At 37.5% G+C, this 15,620-nt stretch overlaps 1 protein-coding gene across 1 annotated transcript in view; it reads right to left on the reverse strand.

Moving 5' to 3' along the window:
* Positions 1-15,620, reverse strand: part of RNGTT (RNA guanylyltransferase and 5'-phosphatase) — a gene marked incomplete at its 3' end in the record, with an annotated part of 86,515 nt that overhangs the window by 25,107 nt on the left and 45,788 nt on the right. The window contains exon 9 of the mRNA XM_008943339.1: positions 12,040-12,111. Within this exon, the coding sequence (XP_008941587.1) occupies positions 12,040-12,111 (72 nt within the window). The remainder of the gene's footprint in view (positions 1-12,039; positions 12,112-15,620) is intronic.

Genomic DNA, 15,620 nt, shown 5'->3' on the forward strand with positions numbered 1-15,620 from the left:
ACCTTGTGGCTACAGCTCAGTAAATTCAGTGAGCCTTACATGCAAAGCCTTTTACCTAGATGGATGCAGGAGGGGTGACAAAATGTGGTATGTAGGTACTAAATCCTTTCTCTTAGAATTTTATATTTATCCAGCTTTCCTGAAATACAGCCATAGTAAAAAGAAAACTAATGCCTGGGCCTGTGTACACAGCTGATAGCTACCTTGGTTCAGGATCAACTGAGCATATTTATTCTCTTCCTCCATGAGATACAGTTCAAAGTCTACCTGCCAGCAAAGCACGCTCCATTTGCTTCCCCAGAGCAGTACCTTAGACATGAATAATTCAGCACATACACACATATACGTTCCGTGCACGTCCTCACTTATTGAGCCATAGCGGAACATATGTCACAACTGTCTTAGCTTTAGTGATTTTGAGAGAAGAATAAAGAATGAGCTCAGGCTGATATTCTACCCTGTGTTTAACATTATTATTGACAATTCAAGGCACCCACAGCTGACATCTGCATTTCCAATGGAAGCCCGTTATTAGTTCCCCCATCTTCTGAAGGCCATGCTGCCTAATACTTCGCAATTTATATTAATGGTCTGGCACATTTTTTCTGGCTGTGTTTTTACAGATGCTGCAATTTTTTTTATACACATAGGTTTATGTGAAAAACAATCTGAAGCTGCTGTTTCATTCTCCAGATAAGATTATCACTAAATTCAATCACCTAAAAGTTTTTTTTTCATTTCTGATAAAGTTTTCTTTTTAAAACAGGATTAAAAGTAAAGTATTAGAGCAAATAAAATTTTGTAGAATTATGACTCTTAAATTTTTCATTTTTAAAAGTCAAAAGGCAAGAAAACCATTACAATCTGAAAACAGGTTTCAAAATTGTTTTTTATAACTTTTATCACTCAAATCTTCAAAATAGATATGGTAATGGCAAGTAATTGAGCAGTTTCAGTGTGGTTTCTACAATTTATCTTGGCATCATTGAGGTACAGCCTGTGAAATACTGTTTCAACTGAAACAATTCAACCAATGTGCTACAGGAACATAATTACTATTTATATGTTGTCAGCTTATACAACGGAATATCACTTTGATTTACCACAGAGCAAAAATGGTTTGGGGAATCAGACCTATTAAAAAGATTGCTTAAGACAAGTATTAAATTATTTGTATTTCCTTTGGGGGAGGAAAAAATAAAAAAAAAATAAAAAAAATCACTGAAACTAAATTAAAATATGTATGAACCAAAAACAGAAAGAAGCTTGTAGCCCATGTATAAACATCAAGGCCTAACAGAACATACGAATATAGCTCCAAACTTTTTTTTTATTAGCAAACACAACGTGAATGAAAGAGCACAACTGTCAAAACTGCGACTTAAACAGACAAGATCAAAACAGAAGTAGACTGTACTAGAAACATTCCTTCCTTCTTCACTCTCCTCCTCCTTGAATTACTCAAAACAGAAGACAAATTCAAGATAAAAACCATAAAACTTTGTAACTACAAGCACATGAGAAGTTTGCTTCATCAGTGTAAACTTAACACACATAAGGCAGAATATTTAGGATCAGTTGAAGCGGCTGAATTATGGTTCTCATCATTAACATTGTGCAATAAAGAGGCAGACTTAAAGAAATGGGCGTCTACCATGGATTAACACCTAAGTCCTCTATTTTGAAAACAAAGCTCTAGTTAGGCACTGAAAGCTTAGTAGCTGCAATTTTGGGAACACAGACAAATCAGTCCAATTCATTGTTTGACTGCGTGTACAGTGGCTTCATTGAGGATATTTATAATCCCTATAAATCCTTCTGAGCCTTCAAAAACAGAACTCAATAAGGGGATCTTACTGGGAAGTAAATGATTAAAGCCAAAAGGAATTATGTTCTGTCTAGACTGGCTGCCTCCCTTCAAGTAATCTGAGGAGTAGATGAATTTCCCATTTTAATTAGATTAAAAAATCACAATTTTAGTAACCCATAACTATAAAATAGATTCATCATCATCAGACATTTACACACAAAAAGACTGTATGTGGTTCTCCCAGGGCAATATAATTTTAGAATAAATTCAGTGCAAAACAAATTATTTATCTGCGAAGTCAAATACTGCTTCTGTTTTTTCTAGTTACTTTTCCTAGTGCTCTTATTGCACGCAGTATGAAGGCATCCTTACCTTAATTGCAACAGACCCTAGACACTCCAGTCAATACTTCCTGCTTCTACTCTCCTCACATTCTCTTTCTTTTCACCAGCCATTCACAGGGACTCTTCATAAGAATAGCTATTGCTGAGTTTTTTTACAAGGCTGTCTTTATGATGAAGAATTATCACTCCAGTGAATTAAAGACATTATTCAAAGCATTTCATACTTGAAAAGGCAGTGGCATTGATTTTTTTTTTTTTTTAGAATATACTTCATAGTATTTAAAATAAGACTGCCTAGTACAGTAAGTAAAGTTTCCTAAAAAAACACAAAAGAGGAAAAAAAAAATCAGAACAATCACCACTGATTCACAAATGCTATCTTAGAAAAGGAACTGCCTACCTCTTCTAAATCATAATAGAACTAAAAATAAAGTGTCTGCTTGTAATATATGTTGCACTGCTGAAGACTGGCAAAAGATCTATAACTTCACACAACCTGTCTTTAACATATCTAGTTAATTGCGTGCATGGTTAGCTTTTCAGTTCTAATGATGACTGATTAATTACTACTGTTTCAAAAGAAAAAGGCTGTTTTTCTTCACATTTCTTTTAATAAGAGAAATATTCTCAAAGAATAAAAAAGAAAATATGGACTCCACATTCTCTCTCATACCATAACAGTCACTGAGGTTATTCAAACATAATAGCCACAGAAAGGAAAATATTAGAGAGGTCCTACTTTCACCTTCATAAAACCTATCCTGAATTATGAAGTCATTTTAGATTAGCTACATCCTTCTGATCAGCTTTGATTATTTTTTTTACCTTTAGTCCTTTTCCCCTAGAAACAGGAAAAAGATGAGAAGGCAATAGAGAAGGAGAAAGGTCAAAATACTACCACTAGATTAACTGTACAAAAGGAGGAATTAAAAATAAGTTAGGGAAATAAGATACGACAACATCTGAACACACTCTCAGCTGCTTCCATCTGATATCCCCCAACCATCCTCTGTTTTACTTACAAGACTTTCAGCTTTAAAATACACTGGATGAAAAAAGCCCTGTGTAAGACTTCACTCTAACTCATGCGTTTACAGAACATTCCATAATAGATGCTTTTATATGATACTCCAGTAAGCACTTTTTCTTTTGGAAGATGCAGAAAACAAACCACCTTCACTATGATCCATAGTGCCCCCTGGGCTGGGAAAAGGAAGATATGACACAGAGATGCAAAAGAAAAGAAGATATCAGATGTATTTTTCACACAATCTAACCAGCAAGTAAACCAGTCAATCTTCAAACTCATTACAATGTTGAACAATGTTCCCTCGAAACAAGTACCTTACTAGAAAATTAAAAAAAAACAAAACAAACAAACAAACACAAAACCAAAACAAAACAAAAAAAAAAAGATATCCTGGTCAGCACGTACTACTTATCATTCTTCAGCAATAATTTGCTTTTTGTAGGCAACAAAGGAGAATTTTAAAAAGGGCGATGCAAAAATACATAAAAATCCTACTTTTCAGTTGCATGTGGACTTCATTCAAGCACAAGGAACAACAGGAAAGAAACGACAAATAGTCTACTTGGAAGCTGGCAGAACAGGTAAGGAGATTTGCAAATTTTCCTGCTCAGACACACAAGACATGTTTTCCACCATGAATAAAGTATGATCAACAGAGAAAGGCAATAAAGCAAGAAAGACTTTGAAGAAGACACCTAGCTAAGATGCATTTCAGCCTGTCCACTTCCACAGACTCAAAAGCTTCTGCAGCACCAGTCCTTTACTGTGTTGATTGTGTCTTAGCTCTGTCCTAGCTCATCATTTGCTGCCCTCCCTACTCTGTAATACTACCCTATTCATAGAGCCTAAAGAAAACTAAAACACACTGCCTGGCTGTGCTCTCTGTGCTGTCAATAAACTGCATTATAGAAATGAGAGGACTAGAAGAACACAATCTTAATGCATCTCTCCCAGTGTGACAGCAGAAAGCAAAGGGAGACAAAATTAAGTAGATGCTCTCTATTTCATTTACCTGACACCTTTGAGCCAAGATAGATTTAAGTGATATATACAGATTTCGAAAACATAACACACAGTAAGGCCATTGTTACAAACATTTGGGTGCTTGTTAGGTACATCCACACAAGAAATAACAGAAAGAGTGCAAGAGTACACATGCATGCTATCTGCATTTCCCAGAGTATTATTAGTAAACAAAGCATTTTAAATCTGTATTTTGAGGTGGTACCATTTCAGAAATAACCTCAGAATTAAAGGTACAAGTGGAAGGGTCAATACGCTGGAGGGAAGGGATGCTGTCCAGAGGGACTCTAACAGGCGGGCACATGCCAGCCTCATAAAGTTCAACCAGGCCAAGTCCAAGGTCCTTGCACATGGGTCAGGGCAATCCCAAGCACAAATACAGAGTATGGATTGAGAGTAGTCCCGAGGAGAAGGACTTGGGGGTACTGGCTGATTCTAACAGGCGGGCACATGCCAGCCTCATAAAGTTCAACCAGGCCAAGTCCAAGGTCCTTGCACATGGGTCAGGGCAATCCCAAGCACAAATACAGAGTATGGATTGAGAGTAGTCCCGAGGAGAAGGACTTGGGGGTACTGGCTGATAAAAAACTCAACACAAGTCAGCAGTGTGTGTTTGCAGCCAAGAAAGCCAGGCATATCCTAGGCTGCATCAAAAGAAGCGTTGCCAGCAGGTCAGGGGAGGTGATTCTCCCTCTCTACTCTGCTCTGGTGAGACCCCACCTGGAATACTGTGTCTAGCTCTGAAGCCACCAATACAAAAAAAGACATGGACCCGTTGGAGCAGGTTCAGAGGAGGGCCACGAAGACGATCAGAGGGCTGGAGCACCTCTCCTACGATGACAGGCTCAGAGAGTTGGGGTTGTTCAGCCTGCAGAAAAGGCGTCTCCAGGCAGACCTTATTGTGGCCTTTCAGTATCTGAAGGGGGCCTACAGGTAAGCTGAGGAGGGACTTTTTACAAGAGCTTGTAATGATAGGACAAGGTGCAATGTTTTTCAACTGGAAGAGGGTTGATTTAGATCAGATGTAAGGAGAGAGTTCTTCACTATGAGGGTGGTGAGATGCTGGAACAGGTTGCCCAGGGAAGTTGTGGATGCCCCATCACTGGAGGTGTTCAAGACCAGGTTGGATGGGGCCTTGTGCAACCTGGTCTAGTGGAAGGTGCCCCTGCCCATAGCACAGAGGTTGGAATTAGGTGATATTTAAGGTCCAACCGAAACTATAATATGATTTGATGATTCTAAGACAGGCATTTGTGCATTTTTAAATAGCAAAAGATGTAATTAAACACTAGCATCTCTGAACTGTGCCCTCAAAATTCAAACAGTACCTTTTAAAGACAAGATTAATAGGCTAGTAATGAGAGAGAACATGTACTGCGAGCTGTACGTCACTTTAAAATTAGGTTTGTTACTGAAAAGTCAGACATGGTAATATTTTACAGGGATTTAAAAAATAATTTTTTCATGCATTAATTCAATGAGCACATTGGCAGGATTTATGATCAGCATATCTGTTTACCATGACAAACTTTATCTAATATCTACAGTATTTTTATGCATAATGACAACCAAAGAAATCTTGGTCTTAACTTAATGCACAGAGTATTAGGAAATCTAATCAAAATTCTACATCCTTTCTAAACATTAAAATAATTATTCTTTTTCAAGCATTCAGTCTATTCTTACCACTGCAATCTGGTCTCATGAAAACTTGGCTAGAGTTTAAAAATTTAAAGGCCAGGGTTAGAAAGGAAAAGGAAAGTACTATTCATTTTCAGCATCTTCGCAAAGTATGCATTAATTAGATCCTACATTATGACAGTGTTACTTTTTATTACTTAAGGGAAAAAAATAGTTGGCTAAGTTTAGTGTCTGTGCATCTACGCATAGCTATTGAATATGATCTAAGAAAATACCACTCAAAACAAGGTTTCTTCAGAAGAGCCATCCCAAAATGTCTGGAGAATGAAGGCATGTTCTTTTGTGGATTGTTTCTGATGAACAGGGATTTAGATTTACTTGTGTTTGCTTCTGGGACTGTTAATCGCTCTCTTGTCAGCTTTCTCTGTTCCACCAGTGTTACCCATCAAATTTGAACTTTAAATTCACTATTCAGGTGAAAGAGGTAACGTTATACAGCTACAGTTACTGTAATAATGAACTCAACTACATACGGACATAAATCAGGAAGCTGGAAAGTAACAGGCATTTGCACAGATTTAGCTCTGTACTCATTAAGACCAAACACCACAAGGAATGTTTGGTGCCATCAGCATTTTATGGTCAGAGGCACACAAATGTGGACAATCCCCCCTCAAATAGCATATTAAAAGCTAAATACATACATACATTTTTTAAAAATACTTAGCAATTTTTTAATGAAAATACTCTTCTAAGACAAAAAAAAACATTTAGGTTGTAAGAAAAGATAAACTGAGTTACAATTGATTTCTCCTTCTGGAAACACTTCACATGCCAAATGTGACTTGACATGATAGCAACATCTTTCCCTCCTTGGTGCCACCTTCTTCATAGACAAGCAGAAGTGGCACACTAGTTTTCATACTTCTTGGATCTTCTTTTACCCTCTACAACATAATTCTGCTGTATGTCATGATATATTTTATTCCACCTTATTCCCTCTCTTCTTTTCAATGGAAAGAGCTTTCATGTCCTCTACCCTGAGCCCCTAAAGGCACATGAATAGCAGAATACCTAACATCGCACAATACAGAATTTTCTGAAATTCAGAGAGATGAGCTCCAAGTCTGTGAACTAGAAGACACTCTGGGTACATTTACACTGATGAACCCACAGGACAAAGGCCTCATCTCTGCCCTTGAAGCCATAGGCTGTCCGACAATGTTCATACTTTCAATTACTAAAAGAGGATGATGACATCTCAGCACACCTGGTAAGAATGGTCCCTGAGCAATGTTACAACTTGAAATTATTCTTGAGAACTGCTCAAGAGCACTGTAGCAAATCAGTGCCAAAACTGTGCCAGGGACCATTTCAACTACTTAAAAAGAGGATAAACTTTTAGTAGGATCCTGCCCTTCACAGAGTTTCCTATGTTAATATACATGTATGCTGCCTCTCAGAATGGGCTTGAGAGATATTTCATATATCTTGAGTTGCTCTTCATAGAAAGAACTATGTGAAGCAGGAAAGAAAAAGCAAGGAATGCTCTGTGTTTCCTCAAAGAGCTGAGGCTGAAAGGTGAGCTTATATCACTATATTTGGGTTTGGGCTGGGATAGAGTTCATTTTCTTCCTAGTAACTAACACAGCACTATGGTTTGGATTTAGGATAAGAATAATGTTTCTAAGCTGCTGTTTCAGTTGTTCCTAAGTAGTGCTTATCCTAAGTGAAGGACTTTTCAGCTTCTCGCACTGCCCTGCCAGCAAAACCTGGGAGTGCACAGGAAGTGTGAGGACATACGTCAAGGACAGCTGACCCAGTTGAGCCAAAGGAGAATTCCATACCATATAATGCCACGTCCAGTATATAAACTGGGAGAAGTTGGCCAGGAGGATCATATAACTGCTCAGAGACAGTCTGGACATCAGTCAGTCAGCAGGTGGTGAGCAATTGCACTGAGCATCACTTGTTTTATCTTGGGTTTTATTTCTCTTTTTGCTACATTCATTTTCATTACAATTATGACTGTTGGCATTATATTTTATTTTAGTTATAAGTTGTTCTTATATCAGTAGAGGAGTTTGGGGTCTCTTTTGTCCTGATTTCCCTCCATACCCCACTGTGGGGGAAGGTGTGAGTGAGCAGCTGCATGGTGCTTAGGTGTTGGCCGGGATTAAACCATGACACACTAGCATACAGCTTCTTTTCTGTGAATTTGATTTCAGCATGTGAAATGAAAGCAGTGAGACAGCAATGTCATATTTTGAGTTCCTATTAATAATTATCAACATCATGATTCAGACTGAAGAATATGACAAATTAACAAGAAATCTTTTACTAAGCTCCTGAAGAATCATTTGTTTTTCCTGACACAGGCATCTCTTCTAACACAATGGGAAGCATTACCACAAGCTGCTAGAAACTGGATGTCACAGAAACAGTGATTAAAAGAAATGAAGTCATAGAATCACAAAATCATTTAGGTTGGAAAAGACCTTTATGATCATTGAGTCCAACCATTAACCCAACAATGCCAAGTCCACCACTAAACCATGTCCCTAAGCACCACAACTATCTTTTAAATACCTCCAGGATGGAAGTAGATATCCACGGGATGCCCACTTCTCTGGGCAACCTGTTCCAGTGCTTAGCAACACTTTCCATTATGAAATTTTCCCTAATATTCATTCTAAATCTCCCCAGCACAACTTAAGGCCATTTCCTCTTGTCTTATCACTTGGTACCTGGGAGAACAGACCAAATCCCACCTTACTACAACCTCCTTTCAGGTGGTTGTAAAGAGCAAGAAGGTCTCCTCTCAGACTCCTTTTCTTCATGCAGTTCCCTCAGCCTCTCCTTGTAAGACTTGTCCTCTAGACCCTCCACCAGCTTCACTGCCCTTCTTTGACAGACAGTGAGTACAGTAACCCCACTATTCACCTTCAGATGACAGAACTACCTTGAAGTTGAGAACACCTCATATAGCTGTCTGTCAGGTTGATTTAGGTTTGGGGTTTGTATTTGAGTGGGGGGTTGTTTGTTCCAGAAGGGGGGATGTTTTCTTTTTAAATAGGACTAATGCTTTGTGTAATTTTCTGATTTGAAGCTCTGCTAGGTAAATGAACACAAAATTAGCTTACACAACTTAAAAAGGAACTTACCCTTTCTTGACAATTACAACTTTTTAATAAATTTCTCTCTCTTGTGACAAAATTCTGCTTGATCATTTCTTGCCAAGCCAAACATCCTCAGGTGCCCATTTTTGTAATTAAGCTTCTAAAATTAACCTAAAAACCGCTGTGCTTTCTAATCTTTGCAGCATGACCATTGCTAATGACTTCTTGCAGCTGAAGCCCTGCTTGTACCCATACTGATAACATTAACTTAATTCGTCCTTGACATTAAAACAGTATTATGTATTAACTAACTTCTCTCTCTCGTTCCCAGTCCATTTAAAAAAACAAACAAAAACCCCAAACAAATAAGTTTTAAAACATTTACAGCCCTCCTCAAAAGCAGACTTTTCCCAGACCTCAACAATTCTGTGATTATTTGTGTTTATCAAGTGGGATTCTTTATGTTAAGTCTGGACACTTTGTTACAAATTAGGGTTTCCTCCCCTTCTACCTCAAAAATGCTTCACCAAAATAATTACAACTTTTGAAAACTGTTATTTTGCTGGGACAGTATACACGTATCCAAAATTGAGGAATGAAGGAGATTGTACACTTCTTACCTTACCTTTATTTTGCAAAGATAGAGTAACAGGAATGAATGGCAGGTTAGACAGAAGGTGAGAGAAGAGACAAGGAAAGACATGAAGATAAACACAGAATCATGGGCTGAGGAACAGGTATGAAAATGTAAAGGAAAATGAGAACCAGGAGTGGTTATAGAAGATCATATTTTTCAGAAGTCTACAAGGAATTTTTGCTTACTGGAAAGTCCTAGTCATAGGAAAGGATCCAGGAAGCTAACATCTACGTCAGAAAAAGTCATCAAGAGGCAGAATTAAAATTAGTTAACAAAAAGCCTCTATTAGAATCATAGAATCACTTTGTTTGGAAAAGACCTCTAAGATCATCAAGTCCAACCATTAACCCTACTCTACCAGATCCACCTCGAAGCAACATCCCCAAGCACCACATCTACACAGCTTTTAAACACATCCAGAGATGGTGACTGAACCATGTCCCTGGGCAACATGTTCCCATGCCCAACAACCCTTTCAGTGAAAAAGTTCTTCCTAATGTCCAGTCTAAACCTCCCCTGGAGCTGCTTGAGGCCATTCCCTCTTGTTCTATCACTCGTTACTTGTGATGAGTATTATTCCTAACCTAATGTATTCCCCAGAAACTACTAAAGGCAGCTGTCCTAAGCCAGAGTACGACTACGCTTCCAAGAATACCATTTTCCAAGAAAGTCATTTTTGGTTACTAGTGCCATGTCTACACTGTCCACTTAGACTGAGTGGTCTACCGAAGCTGGGTAGTATCTTACTCAAGTCTGGAAGACTGTAGTTCAGGAAGTCTCAAATGCACTGAGGTTTACTAACAACACTTCTCCTGTTAGTAGCACTGAAACCATAATTTTGTTTTTCCAGAAACAGTTACTAGAGTGCTTTTCAAAGGTCTGTCACAGATCTAGTAACTAAGTTTAACATGTTACTCTGATTTAACTATAGTAGCTAGCTAAGCCTCATGCAGCCGATCACTCATTCCCTCCAAAATGGGATAGGGGAGAGAATTGAAAGGCTAAAAGTGAGAAAACTCATAGACTGAGATAAAGACAGCTCAATAGGTAAAGCAAAAGCTGCACAGAAAAGCAAAACAAACCAAGGGACTCATTCACCCCCTCCCATTGGCAGGCAGAAAGGTTCAGACATCTCCAGGAACACAGGGCTGCATCATGGCTACTTGGGAAGACAAAATGCTCTATCTCCAAACACCTCCCCCTTCCTCCTGCTTTCCCCCATTCCTATTGCTGAGCATGACATCATATGGTATGGAATACCCTTCAGTCAGTTTGGGTCAGCTGTCCTGGCTATGTCCCCTCCCAGCTCCTTGTGTCCCTCCAGCCTACTTGCTGGTTGGGTGGGGTGAGAAGCAGGAAGGGGGTTGGTACACTGTGTAAGCACTGCTCAGCAATAATGAAAACATCCCTGTGTCACCAGCACACTTCTCCTGAAAAATCCAAAATGCATTACCACAGAAGCTACTATGAAGAAAATTAACTCTATCCCAACCAAAACCAGTACACACTTTGTTTTCACAAAACTATTTTAAATGTTGTTTTAAAGAAATATATATGGTTAAATTGATGCTTTCTGAAGGGCATTTTCTCTTCCTTTGACACAACAAAGAAACCACAAGAAAATTTATTTCATAATAAGGGCTAACAAGTGGAACTTATTGTCAAGGTTAGTTTTTCAAATAAGCTTCAGTAGGAGACACTACCATAAGACCCCTGACTACCTTCAAAATCTACATATATCATGACTTTTGGGGGAAAATGAGGAGACATTTTTTTAATTTTTTTATCTATAAAAGGTAACATACAGGACCCCTTTGGTGATGATTTTCACACCTTTTATCATATTTGAAAGCTGCTTTAAAGAAAAAAGTTGTTAATTTTCTGTACTGTTTAACAGATATTTCTTGTGACCACAAAGACTCTATTCCCAGCTGTCAGCAAAGGCTTCTCCTTTTTAACCTTCCAATTTCTTTACTAGATATTTGCCTTACAGCCAGTGTAAACAAGAGAGCTTGCTGTTGAGGACTTAACAGAGGACCAGTTGCCTGGGTTCAAAGAGAAATTTGAGAAAGAGGTGATAGAGTAACCAAAGAAGAACTGCGATGCTCTGGTAAAAAATATACCACTTACAGGCTAACTTCCCCATCCCCTCCCAATTTCACTGCCTGAACAGTTCGAACATGCTCTAGAAATGGGAAATTTTCCAACAGTGTTTCAAACCACTATTTTTCTTGAGCAGGTAGAAATAAATCAACGTCTATTATAAGGCTGGTTTCAATTTTAATTCTGATGCATTGCTTGTTACTGAGTTGTAAAATACCCAAGCACTTTTAGTGTTTTAATATACTCTGAAGCTCTTACTTGCACAAGTAAGGTTAAAATAGGAATGAGAATCAATAACTAATGATAAAAGCAATAAAACTGAAAGTACTTACATTAAACTTAATAATGTCATATATCAAGTACCGAGGGACAACCTGTCCATTAACTTTGTCGATGATCATTTCCTTAAAAGAAAAGAGAGGACATTTACACTCATCTCATGAATACAGAAGAATGTCAGTACACTTATACTTTGTGCACATACCTGTAAGCATAATACAATCAAACAGTGGCCACATCTTTATTATGAAAAAGATTTTTACAATAGGTCAAGAGTATAAAAATATCATTACTGTCTTAAATGTCTCTCACAACGCATTCCGTAAGAAGCCAGGAAGCTGTACCAAGGCTCCACATTCTGATCTGCAACATTTGAATGTTAGTTTCCCCACAGCTTTCAAAATCACTACCTTTCCTGACTGAATAACGAGGTTCTGAAACCTCAGTAAGGACTGTGATCCTAAGTCAACCAAGCACTCCTGGACATCCTGCCTAGAATAAGTACAACAGCAAGGAAGTAAAGAACAGGCATTAAAATCCATTTTCTATGCTCAGGTTGGATCTTTTCAAATTAACGAGCAGTTCTAGGCAACAGTGACAAGTGCAATTTGCTTGAATGTTGCATTGTGACTAAACAGTATGGTTCCTTCAAATGGAAATAACACAGATACTATCTGTATCACACAAGATCTGTTAACATTCAATACATGCACTGGTAAACCATCTTGAAAACACACCAGCTAGAAGAAAGACCAATTTACATTCAAACACAAAAGTATTTCCTGAACTTAAGGGTACACACAAAAATATATACATCTTACATGCTGATGCTCACATCTGTAACTCAGGCTTCCTATGATATGAAATAGACACAGTTTATTATAAACTAATGAAGAATATTTTGTTTCATATAAAGTAGTCATGATTGAAAATGGTAACAATCAATCAACTGCTACATCTTTTCAGAGACAACCTCAAAATAAAGTCATCTAAATGCAATTAATCCTCTCCCTGTGCCCCGTTCCCCCTGCTCAATTCTTGGCTAATAAGTTAGTTGTATCAGCTAACAATTTTTTGCTGCCAATATCAAGTTAAAATTCCAAATTCACACATATGAGATAAAACAGTTGGAAAAGGTGAAAATATTTTACTGTAACATGATGAAAACAAAATTGTGAGGCTCAACTACTATTCCGAAAGAGAACTTTACATCAACTCAAATTAATTTTGTTTAGTTTGTTTCTTGCTAGGTCAGTAGCATTTTTATGTTTGACAACCTTTTAACTTCTACAATCCATAACTTCAACACAGTAAACCTAACTAAAAAGGTCTCAATGTAATGAGATTTTCAGTATGTACACATATCAAGCTTCTTGAATTGTACCTAGTATTTAATCACATTTGCACATTTGGCTTTGAAAAATAAACAAGGAGTTGTAGAAACAGAGATTTTCTTTTTTTTTTTTTTTTTTTTTTTTTTTTTTAAGCAAGCACAAGGATTGAAGCATTTAAAACTATATTAGAAGACGCGACCCTGTTCTCAAAAACCACTGGGAACTATAAGCTGCCCACTTAATATTTTAGAATCTCATCCTCTCTGAAGAGAATACTGAGATGAAGATTGGGCTTTCACAGCCTGTCACACAGCCAAATGCAGCATACACAGGGGTCGTGAATGACTACCTGAAGTGACCTCATACATATTTCCAAAGCTTAGAAAAAAAAAAAAAATTAAAACCATTCATTAATTCGATGAGTGAAAAATAATTCTTTGTAATGTGACAGTATCATATTCTTAACTCTAAAAATAATATTCACAGGTACTGTCAAATAATATTTGCAAAAAGCCTCCATGGAAGTGATGTAACAAAATGCCATTCTGTTAATTTTCAATACTTAGGTATGACACCGGTGAGCTATGAAAGGGACAGCAGATGCAATGCTGCGATGCCTTCTTTGGCAATAAATTTTATAACTAACTGCAAGAACAGATGGAGTAGGTACACCCTAAGAGAGAAAAAAAGCAAGATGTTCAGACTTGGAAGACTGTGTTAAGATATAATACAGAAAAAAAAGGGGAAAAACCTAGCCAGAATTCCTGATAGTAATCAGGTGAAATGAATAACAAAGTAAAACTGAAACAAAAGAATGCTGCCATATTTCTTTAAAGTTGCCATCACATTAAGAGGGGAAACAAATTTTTTTAACACAGGTAATTGAACACACATCTAAGGTTTAAGGACTCACTTCCCCAGCATGGGTATTCAGAGCCTCAGCTTTGATGCAAAGCTAGCATTTGCATGCAAAACCCTGAAAACATTTCAGTGCCTGGTATTACAAGATTTTATATCTATTTTTCAAAATCTGAATTGCTGGATGTTCAGATTTGGATATGGATTTTAATACATGGATCCACAACATAGATATGGAGTTTAATACAGCCAAGAGGACCAAAAACTATTTTTAAACCTTCTCTGGAATGTTCACTTATAGCACAGAATAAATTTTATAATTAATTTTTTTTTCTACTTCAGACATGTATAAATCTTTGGGATTTTATCACTGGTCAAACTAGCCTCTTTCCCCAGATCCTCCCTTCTTTTCTTCCTCCCCTGCCTCTTGTTCTCTTTCGGCATTCTGACTGAAATCCCAGCTACTGGAGCAAATAAACAACAGCACAATATGCCTTAGAAGAAGAGATGACAAATTCCTGCGCTGCTCATCTCCATCATGACAACAACATTCACTGCTCCATTAGTTATGCCAATACAACTGTCACAAGGCAAAATCTGTAAGAGTGATCATAAGAATTATTCAGATCAGAAATACCCTAACACATCATTATTTAACAGTCCAATTTTAGAATCTTCCTTGAAATTATGAGAACTGAAAAATACTCGGGGAACAGACCTCAAAGGCAAGTCCAGAGAGTGTTGGGAAAATGCAGTATTTCACAACTGATCCCATCCCAAAGATGCCCCTGCATCCATATGTTTCCTTTTATAGACCCCACACAGTTTTACAGGAACTACTATGTGTTTTAAAATTACCACTGCTAGCAAGTATGATATTTACTACTTGTCTATTAGCTGCTAGTTTAGGCGTTAGCCTAACCTTCAGGCTTGCAGACCAAGGTACAATGGCCAGTTTCTTTGACATAATCTGGCAAAACTGCTGGTATGAATCTCCTTTTCTCCCAGTGCTAGGTCTTAACAGCATATTAGAAAAATCCATCTTGCACAAAGTATCAGCCTTTGCAAACTCAAAAGTTGCAAATTATGCCATTTCTGAGAGAGCTTACAAATAAGTGAGATCTGAACTGATACATAAATCAATCTCAATCTCACTCTCCACTTTTGAAGCCCTTGGCCCTCCTAATTCTTCAAGTGTGAATATTATTTTATATAAATTAAATAAAACATATAGAAAATTTATTAAAATTGTAAAAAAATATTTCACATCTAAGAATGCCTCTGCATTTTCTACTGAACTGTTCTGAAGCTAAACAGAATGCCAAGAAAGTTCCTGAAAATAACTCATTAGTGTCCTTGCCCAAAACATTTGAAAAAAAATCTATGTATTCCCTCAGATAGCAGTATGGATGCAAACACTTGGCTTCTAAAGGAATACTTGA

The sequence above is a fragment of the Merops nubicus genome, unplaced genomic scaffold (genome assembly GCF_000691845.1).
Source record: "Merops nubicus isolate BGI_N331 unplaced genomic scaffold, ASM69184v1 scaffold3187, whole genome shotgun sequence".
Taxonomy (NCBI): Eukaryota; Metazoa; Chordata; class Aves; order Coraciiformes; family Meropidae; genus Merops; species Merops nubicus.